Here is a 10,204-nt window from a genome sequence, read left to right as displayed (position 1 = left end):
CCACCTCCCAAATGCTGAGATTATAGGCATATGCCACCAAGTCCAATTAAACTGTTTCTCAGTTAATAGCCTCAATAATAATAATAATAATAAAACTGATGGACACACAGTTAATTGCCTTCTGCTAGATTCTTCATATTAACACTTTTGAAAGAACTCTAACAAGTCATGTGTCTGGTATGTCAAAAATAGGTTTATTCTCTTGACTTCAAATAACAGTATCAACGAATCTGAGAGAATACAGCTTAGTATTTAAGGTCACGAACCCTGCTATGACCATCTGTATCTGATTCCCAAGTTCTTAAACTGGGTTAGAACTGTGCTTAGCATACAGAAAGTACCATCGAAGTACGTAACTGGATCACTTTTACGGGTTTTTAAATTGCCTTCAGCAAACATAAGTGCTTGACTTTTCCAGTTGCATGCACTGATATTGATTCTAGATCTTTCCAAAAGAGGAAAAGACTTTCCAAGTAGATGTTACAGAAACTAAAGAAATCTGATCTCAGGTGATACCCACCCCCACCCCCACCCCCCCACCCCAGCACTGAACAATACCCTGGTTCTTACTCAGCAGTGACAATTTCATGCAGCCTCCTAACGGGGACATTTCTCTCATCTGTTCCGACACAGTTCCCAACTTCTGTCAAAGGTCACATTCCAGCCAGCCAAGGGGAGAAAGATTTCTTTATCTGTGGCTTTTGCACCCATGAATTTACAAGCAGAATATACTTAACCTTTGTCTTTATTCAATATGTATACTTTGGTTATTTTCCCTAAACAATATAGCTTGACAGATATTTATATAGCACTTGTATTTGATATTATAAACAATCTAGAAATTATTTAAAGTACATGGGATGGTGTGCATAGGGGCATATACAAATATCACACAATCTATACTAGGGCTTTGAGCATCCCCAGATTTTAGAATCTGCTGAGGTCCTGAAGCCAATCCCTCAGGGTTACCAAATGATAGCTATATAATTTGTATTTCATGCCTGTGATAGCTTGTTTGTATAGGGAACAGGTTGAGGAGGAAAGTCGCCAACAGGCATTTTACCTCGTCATTCCAAGTCTGTCCAAAGAAAAATATTTTGTTTTCTATGTTACAGTGACTATATGTTATAGTGACTTTTTATTTTTATTTTATTTTATTTTTTTTTAAAGATTTATTTATTTATTATATGTAAGTACACTGTAGTTGTCTTCAGACACTCCAGAAGAGGGCATCAGATCTTGTTACAGATGGTTGTGAGCCACCATGTGGTTGCTGGGATTTGAACTCTGGACCTTCGGAAGAACAGTCGGGTGCTCTTACCCATTGAGCCATCTCACCAGCCCTTATTTTTATTTTTTATTTTTATTTATTTACTTATAGACAAGAGTTTCCCTGAGTAGCCCTGGCTGTCCTGGAACTCACTGGCCTCGAACTCAGAGATCAGTCTGCCTCTGTCTTCTGAGTGCTGGGATAAAAGGCATGCATTACCAACACCAGGGTCTTGGTGACTTATTTTTAAATAACCCAAGTCCTTAAGATTCCATTGAAATCTCTCAGTTAAGATGGAGGTGCCTGAGCATCTCTGTGAATGAAATTAACACTAATACACATTTAGAAAAACATCTCCAGCTCCAGGGTAACTTTAGCTTTCCCCTCCAAAGGCAAGTTAACTTATCCTAACAAAGGAATGTTGCTGGCCACATCAGATGCATTTTGACAGCAGAGAAGGTCTGTGCCTTGTGTGGTGGTGCTCATCTGTAATCCTAGTACTTGGGAGGCAAAGGCAGGAGGATCAGAGATTCAAGGTGATCATCAGCTATAAAATGAATTGGAGGCCGGTCTGAACTATTTAAGATCTTGCTTCAAAAAAAAAAAAAAATTCCTCCCAGATGTTAGGCACTGGCAGTGGGATGCACTAAACTCTGAAGCTACCATTTCCCCCTCCCAGGCAGAATGCAACCTGGAGAGCTTGTCCTACACGAGGGTGGTTGGGCATGCTCGGGCTGCTACAAGAACTATTGCTACTGGAGCTGAGAAGATGGACCAGACCTATGGAAATAACTTCTCAAGCTATCAATCAAACAGTCTTCCCACAGAAGACCCGAAGCAGATGACAGTGAGGAGAAAACAGATCCGGGATTAAGACATAAGCTTTTCTAAATGTGCTACACACAAGTTCCTTTAAGACAATTTCCATTCCTAGTGAGGAAAAACAAAAGTGTGTGGGAAACTGGGCCTTTGTTCATTCTCTTAAAAAATATACAGAAAATAAAAAACCAAATCAAGGTTTTCTGAAACCAGGCAAGATAAAATTTAAAGTAATCTGTCTCAAATCAACATGAATGTAGCAAGATGACCTTTCTCTAAGGGCTGAAGGATTCACGTAGTCCTTACAAATTCTTTTGCCTTTGTTGTCAAGCTGCCTTATCCTGATGTTTTGAAAATGTGTTAATGCTAGCTTTTTCTTCCAAGTTGAAGCTATAACTTCACGGATTTCTGTCACCCAGTGTTTTAATTACTGTTGCTAGCCAAACTGTGATGGCAAAAGCTCAGAATGGTTGACCTGGACACTGTGAGGCTCCACTCTACACTCCAGTACTTCTTCAGAGCCTCATTCTGTCCAAGGGACAAAGGCCTCACCACAAAACACAAGGGGTAGCTTCCTTCTGTTATTTCAGTGCCTGTTGCCTTAAAACTTTTATTGCTCTAGACAGCTTGGGTGACAAAAGGCTTTTGTAGGCTGTGTCTAAAACTCTCATTTCCCTTGTAAGCCAGACAGTACTGGTGCCTTCCTATAAAAGTAGAGCCATTCATTTCAGTTCAGGCCAATTTTCTCACCGATATTCTATCATGTATCAGCAAACATTGAAACAGGAAAGTGACTCGTCTTAAAGGTTTTGTTTTGCTTTAAAAGACAGGGTCTTATTTATGTAGCTCCAGCTGGCCTGGAACTAAGTCTGCCTCAAGTGCTGGGATTAAAGGCATTGGCAACCGCACCTGCCATTTTAATGTTTTGACTCATCAGCCAAAAAACCAATTATAAGTATTTTTTAAACCCCCTCACAAGATTCTACAATTTTCAGGCATTATCAGTAACTAACCTGTTCAAGCCCCTAATTAGGTTGGATACCATGCCCCCCAAAAGTAACAGCCTGTAAATGTTTTACTGGGTAAAGAAACAAACATTAATATTTAGCAACTTTCCCAACTGTGGATGGGTTTAATCCTAAATTCTAGCTAACAGACAACGGCTGAACGTAAAAGGTGAAGGGTTTTCTAGCATTTTCTGAGTTCCTTCTCAGCACATTTCAAATAGATACTGACAGGTTACATGACTTCCTCCTATCACCTGGCTCTCTCCTAGATGGATGCTGGTAGTAGAGGCATCCATGTGCCACTTATATTTACAGGGTGCTGGGGATCAAACCCATGGCTTTCTGCTTTTGAGGCAAACACTCTACTATGCACCACCCCAGCTCTGGCAAACACCGGTCTGACAAACAGCAGAGCCCTGCCTTCCATTATTCCTTTGTGACTCAGTAAGTTGTATCTTTCTTCTTCATGAGCATAGACTTTTAGCAAAGACTTAAAACAAAGACCACAGGATAGGCATTTTTAATTTTAAAGAATTTTAATACAAACTTAATATAAACTATTTCAGTCCCTCTTAACATGTAAGACACTGACTCAAAATACTTTTATACCGTTTTTTCAAGTATTGCACAATATAGGTACAAAATTAATATTTACGATTACATTTTCTTCCATAATATATAGCAAAAATCTTTAAACCTTTAACAGAAAATACATTTTTTTGAAAAAGCAAATATTCGTACATTTTAATTCCACCACTAAAGGAATATCCTGTACACAATTTTCAGAATAGCTGATGTCTTTAAGATGGATATTTTACAATTTCAGTAAAAAAAATACAACATGAAGCTGTCACAGATCACTGTAGTAAAAAGATAGAAATGCAATACCATGTCGTAGAAACAATATATATATATCCTCTGATATTTTACAAACTTTGTACTAAATTAAATTATACAATTAGAAAAGACCAATAAACCCACTTATTAGTGCCAATTTTTTATAAAAAAAAAATTCAGCCATGTCCTTGCTATATCTTAAATACTGTAAGAGGCCATATCTGAAAGTATACTTTAAAATATACAGTCAGTAGAAAATAACTTTGTGCTTGGTTGGCAAATGAAAAATGATGCGTGTTTTATTTTGTAACCAAGCCTGAATGTGTCCTTACTATAAGCTTTAAAAAAAAAAATCTCAAGGAGGCAAAAAAAAAAAAGAAAAAAAGTTCCCCCTTGGGCCGATGCATTTTAACTTGTACGATACATGTTCTCCTTTGTTTTGTTTTTTTAGTTAGCCATAACAGGCTGGAATTGCTGGTTAGAATACTGCATGTTATTTAAGCTAAAATTCAAGCCGTCTACAAAAGACTTCTCGTTGAGGCCTCCGTAGGCCGCAAACACATCAAAGGCATTGCTGTACTGGAGGGGACTGAGGTTGAGGGGGCTGTCACCTGGGAACATTCCATTGGTACTACTACCTTGACCCTGCATGTTAGGAAAAATAAATTCCTTGGCATTGGGAGAAAGAGCAGAGGTTTGCTGCTGCTGCTGCTGCTGCTGCTGTGGCTGCTGCTGCTGCTGCTGCGGTAGTGGAGGCGGCGGCTGGGATGATGACGGCTGCTGCTGCTGCTGCTGCTGTGGCTGCGGCTGTGGCTGCTGCTGGCTGCCCAGGCCCAGCCCATACAGAGAGTGCACTGAGGAAGAGATGGCTTTCTGCTTCAGGAGGTCGTTCACATTTACAGTCAGGCCCAGGTTGATCGGAGAAGTGCGAGCTACCTTGCTGCTACGGCCACTATTCTTCATTTTGGTGGAGCCGAACTTGGTGGCAGCAAAAGTGGCAGTGGTAAAGGTTAAAGGCTGCGTGGACCGGGGCATGAAGGTAGGGCTGACAGCAGCAGAGTGGCCGAAGGGAGGTGAGGGAGAGCTGGACACGGAGGAGGCCGGGTCGCTTATGGGCATGAACACCTGGGCCTCCGGGTTAAAGCTGTTTTTGATCTCCTTATCCAGCTCACAGCCGGTTTCACTACTGTCGTCCACGTACAGCACCTTCACTGGTCCCTTTTCGCCGATCTGGTAGGAAACCTCAAACGGGTCGATCCAGACACTCAAATCCTGTGGCAGATTGCCACGAACATCGTCAATGTCCAAACCACTCTCTTTGGATGCCTGCTCGATCACGGGGTCTACCTTCTCCCCCACGTGTATACATCTAAACCCTGAGCCTTTGTATGGCTTTTCAGGATACCAGTGCCCTTCATATTTCTTCTTAAGAAGTCTTTCAAGCTCTTCACCAAAAATGTTGACACGTCTCCTGGGAAGCTTATTGTACAAGTAAGAAATAATAAAATTGAGTGCTACTTGGATTTCAAGCTGCATAGCTGCGAAGCCACAAAAGTTAGCTTTGTTTCAACTCCTCCACCAGAAAAATAAATTTTTTAAAAAAAAAAATCAGTTTGTGGCAGAGAAACAAATTCTCATTCAAAGTGCTGGTATTAGAAGATTATCCTTCAACCTTCCCGTGGTCTTGTTCCTTTAAGAAAATAAAACAAAAGCAAACACATCCAAGTGAGATCAATGTAACAGCTCCAAAGCTTTCTACCTGAAGCAATTTTATTTTTGAAAATGTCTACTGGGCTAGAAAGACTGGAAATGACCGCTGGAAAATAAAAGGAACAGACCATAAAAAAAAAAAAAATCCTCTTGCTAAAGTTCAAGACAGATTTATAGTTAAAACAGCATTCTACATACCACTTCCCAGCAGGACTTACAGGACCTCCAGAACATGTATCCTTTATGTTTCTTCTCGCACAGTGTTTACTAACTGTACTGCACACTCATCCACCCACCTACCCGTACACTCCACTTTTACAAGTTGGTCATTAGTTTCCTTGCTAGTCACCATTTTAGAAGTGAATCCCTAGTTCCTTTTGGAAACATCACATTTAAATCTGCTTTATGTTAAATATTCGGAAATGTTATAAGTTACAAAATTATTTTTAATTTTCAAAGTACCTGGTACTAAAATTAAAGGTACTAAATGAGTTGTCATCTTGGTAAATGAAACCAAATTATCCTCTCTAGTTTTAACCATGCCAAGGGCTCTCACACTCTTGCTCTTCTGGGAGCCTTTTTCTTTTTTATTGTGTACTGCCCCCCCCCCCCACACACACACATTCTGAAATTCCTCTCAGCTGCAAGTATAAGAAAAACAAGCAGCTTAAAACTCCTATTGATTACTCTGCTTAAAGGGCAGAGTTTCTCAGTTTTATTCTTATTTTTAAAAGCCATCTCCTTCCCTCTTCGGATAAACGGGCAGTCCCTGGAGAGGCTGGAGCGAAAAGGTCGACCTTTAAACGTTTGCTGGATCAGCACTGGGTGGGGATAAGAAAAGATCAAGGGCAAAGAGAGGTATTTCCAAGGGAGAGCTATTTGTACAACGAGGTTGATCAAAAAGGGCATTTAAAATAATCAAACTGGTGTGGATCCGTCTGTTCCATTTTCCATATTCTTGGTGACAAAGGGCAAAGAATCTCTCGTGTAGCCCCCAAACTACACTTTCCAAGCCGAAACCCAAGAGCAGGCAGAGAAAGCAGATTCAGCTGGACTGCTTGAAGGTGCAGCCGAGCCCAGACAGGCTGGGTGGAAGGTGGTTTTTAAAGCAACGCCTTAACACAGGACTGTGAAGAATTACATAAACAGCCAGTTGGGTCTCATTAGATTTCTGCTCACAGCGCTGGGAGCCCGAGCGCTACAGCAGCAGCAACAGCCAGAGGAGGTGGAGGTGGAGGAGGAGGAGGAGGAGGAGGAGGAGGAGGAGGAGGAGGAGGAGGAGGAGGAAGAGGAGGAAGACTACTAGACTTGCTCCGGGAGGAGGAGCTCGGCCCGGGGAAAAGGAGAGCAGGCTCTTTAGCTGCCTCAGGGACGCGGCCCGGGCACCGGCAGGTCGCGGCGCGGGCCGCCCAGTCTTCCCCTCCCCCGCCGTAACCTGACCCTGCCGTCCCCCACTCTGCTCCCCGCTCGAGGCTCCTGGGACCTAGCCAGCATCCCGGAGCACCGGTCCGGGCCCGATCCCTGTATCCCGGCGCCCCCTCCCCCTGCCTGGGCGCCGCTGCCCCCACCCCGGGTGCTCCCTCCTCCCGGTTGCCCGTCGGCCGTCAAGCCTCCGGACCAGGTCCCCGGAGCCACTCCATTCCCTTGGGTCCCCGAGGCCGCCCCTCCACACCCGGGCTCGCAGGACGCTGCAGCCACTCCCTCGGCCCCTAGCCGCCGCCCCGCCGTACTTACAAGCTGCTCCGGAGCTGCGGCCGCCGCCGAGCCGCGGCTGGGCGGGGGAGAAGGGGCAGCGGGCGGGGGCGCGGGTGGGTCGGGAGCGGCGAGGCGACGGGGTGCAAGACGTCGCCACCGCCGGACACGCGACGGACGCCTCGGGCGGGTCCGGGAGCTCGCTGCTCTGGCTCAGGGGTGGCGGGGACGGCAAGCTTACACGAGCGCGCTCGCTTCTCTACACAGCCCGGCGGCCCGGCCCTGCGTCCCCGTACAGCGCCCTCTGCGCGCCGGGCCAGAGCTTCGCTCCTTCTGCCGCGGCGCGCGCCCCGCCTCTCGTTTTATAGCCTCCTCCCCGCCCCCAGCCTCCGCGGGGGTGCGCGCCGCTCGCGTCACAGTCCCGCCCTCCCCACCCGGCACCCCCCGGCCGCGCCGACTCCGCCCCTGCCCTGCCCCCCGACGCCATTGGCCAAGTCCCGCCTGCCCACGTCCAGACGGCCGCTGATAGATGGTCACGCCTCCTGAACGCCGCTGTGACCAATGAGCTGAGAGTCCCGAGAGGTTGGGGGAGGGGTTAAGGGAGGCCTTGGAAGGGGATTGGACAAGGGTAGGGATGGGATGGTAGGGATGGGGTGGCAGGGCCCGGGGGCCTGGGGGTGGGGGGTGGGGGGTGGGGGGGGAGGAGGGGGAGCAGGTGGCGACGCGGCGGGGACCGGCCGGGAGGGGCAGCCGAGGCTGGGGGAGGGAGGGCAGAGTACACGGAAAAGGCTGCTTCCGAGCGAGTGCGACTGTGGCCGAGGAAAACCCCACTCCTGGGCGAGCTAGCCTGTGGGTCTCAGCCCATCCCGGGGTAACCGGGACTCGTGCTCCCGATTCATTGAGTATTAATCCCCGCAGGGCCTAGGCCAACTGCCACCCCGAGAGTGACAACTGCAGAACCTGGGGGTGGGGAAGGGAGGCCACGTCGCTGCACCTCCCGCACAGGTGACAGTTTAACTGCCTCTGCAGCTCCCCCTGGCCAAATCTCCCCGGGTCACCTGGCAGCAGCTCGGACATGAGGGTTGCTTGAGACCGTAAGAAAAAAAAATTGTCTTATATCAAACGTCGCAGAGAGCGACACGCTGCCAAACTGCCTGTGTGACTCTGTGTGCGTGCCCACGCGTGCATTTTGAGAACTTTCACCCAGGCCCACAAAATAAACACGAGGCCTCGCTGAGGAACCTGCGAGAGTTTATGAACTGTGCACAGGTGTCCAGGGAATAGGGACGCCAGGGACTCTAGGGGCGCGGATAGGCGCCGTTTCCACAACCTGCAGCCCAGAAATCCGAGTTATCGTCCGGAGTGGAACGGGGCGTTCCTCTTGGCTAAAAATAATTACTCACAGGTAGCAACGATGCCTGATTGGTCGCACTGGACCTTAGCGGCCAGACGATTGGCTGTCTGGTCTCCAGGAGACCGACGTCAAACTCGGACTGGGTAAAGGCGAGAGAAAGTCGAGGGGGAGCCTCGGAGAGAAGGGGGGGGGGGGTTGGGGGGGGGGAGAAAGCGCAGCAGTGAATGAAACGCCCAGGGCCCTGCCTTCCCCTTCCCTGTCCTGGGCATTCGGGCCATGCTTCCTGGAAAAAAACCGGTCCCCGTGCTGCCTTGCCCTTAAACACTGCAGGGCGGGCATTTCTATGCCTGTCTAGAGGTTAAAGCACAACTCACCGTCTGTGTAGCCCATCTGTACCACCCAGGGCACAAACCCTGGTCTACGCGACCCGCCAAGAGCCTTTTCATTTTATAGATGCAGAAGTCTGGATGTAGCCTATTATTTTGCACTCGGACCTGCTTGCGTGGGTTCCCACCTCCTCTTTTAGAAGGAACAGCTTTGAGAAAGGATATTTCTAAAGTCTCACAGCGTGTGAGAATGGGAGGGTTTGTGGAATGGGCTGAGGGGTGGGGTGGCGACCGGTCAGGTGACCCATTTCTTGTTTATTGCACAGGTTCCTAAAACTTGGGTAGCGTTTTTTTTTTTTTTTTCTTAAGAACATAGAAGTTTTACTCAAAAACGCTTTAAATTCTGTTTTATTTTTAGTATTTCGGCTTTTTAGTTGCAGAGTGGAATTAGATTGTGAGAGCATGGTGTTTAAAATGGAAGCATCTGGCAGCAAAATATTTTAATATAAATTATTCTTCCACTGTTTTCCTTCGTTGTGTGGTTTTGCTTTTCTAGTGTGAACGTTAATTTGTCACTGAAATAAGGCATTTTTAATTCTGTAGTTAGTTGGGCACAGAAATTGCAAGAATCTAGGTAAGATATTTTGGGACTGGCTTACCAAGAGAAACACTTTATCTTTTATGTGCCCTAGAAGCACAATTTATTACCATTAGGCAAATGTTACTGTACCAAACGCTCAGAATTACAGACACATGTGCTGGGCCATGTGTCTTGATTTGTGATTTGGAAAATATATCACTATAATTAGGGAGCATATTAGACTTGGCTGAGATTAAAATGTCTAACTAAAAATAGATGAATCATAATTTTGTTAAGCTTGTGTGTACTTTTCAAGAATTCTCTAGAGGAAACGAACAGGTATCTTTCTCTCTGACTTCTTCCCTTCTGAATTTCTCCAATCTACTACAGTTCAAGATCTAAAGTAGTGAAGCACTTATCTCCTAGGGACTGGTTAAATGCCAGTAACAGCAGCTCTAAAACGTCCGAGTTAGCTGGGAATGGTGACTCACAGCTGTAAATCCCAGCACTCAGTTTGAGACAGGAAGATCACAAGTTCAAAGCCTGCCTGGACGACAAGGCAAGTTCCAGGCTAGCCTGGGGTGCATGTTTCAAAAATAGATAATTAAA

General features: G+C 46.3%; 1 protein-coding gene across 2 annotated transcripts; it reads right to left on the bottom strand.

The window, feature by feature from the left end:
- Positions 1-3,613: 3,613 nt before the first annotated feature.
- Positions 3,614-9,267, bottom strand: Tob1 (transducer of ErbB-2.1). 2 transcript variants are annotated; one of them, XM_030245921.1, is made up of 2 exons: positions 9,064-9,267; positions 3,614-5,623 (listed from the first exon to the last, which is right to left on the bottom strand). In XM_030245921.1, exon 2 carries the CDS (start codon positions 5,467-5,469, stop codon positions 4,381-4,383), a length of 1,089 nt encoding a protein of 362 aa, XP_030101781.1. In that variant the 5' UTR covers positions 5,470-5,623; positions 9,064-9,267; the 3' UTR covers positions 3,614-4,380. The 2 variants fall into 2 exon arrangements, with proteins under 2 accessions (XP_030101781.1, NP_033453.2); NM_009427.2 differs by lacking the exon at positions 9,064-9,267 and adding an exon at positions 7,378-7,655.
- Positions 9,268-10,204: the final 937 nt, after the last annotated feature.

The sequence above is a fragment of the Mus musculus genome, chromosome 11 (genome assembly GCF_000001635.26).
Source record: "Mus musculus strain C57BL/6J chromosome 11, GRCm38.p6 C57BL/6J".
In the NCBI taxonomy this organism is placed as follows: Eukaryota; Metazoa; Chordata; class Mammalia; order Rodentia; family Muridae; genus Mus; species Mus musculus.
The sequence above is the reverse complement of the archived record's forward strand: the minus strand, read 5'-3'. Positions and strand labels throughout refer to the sequence as shown.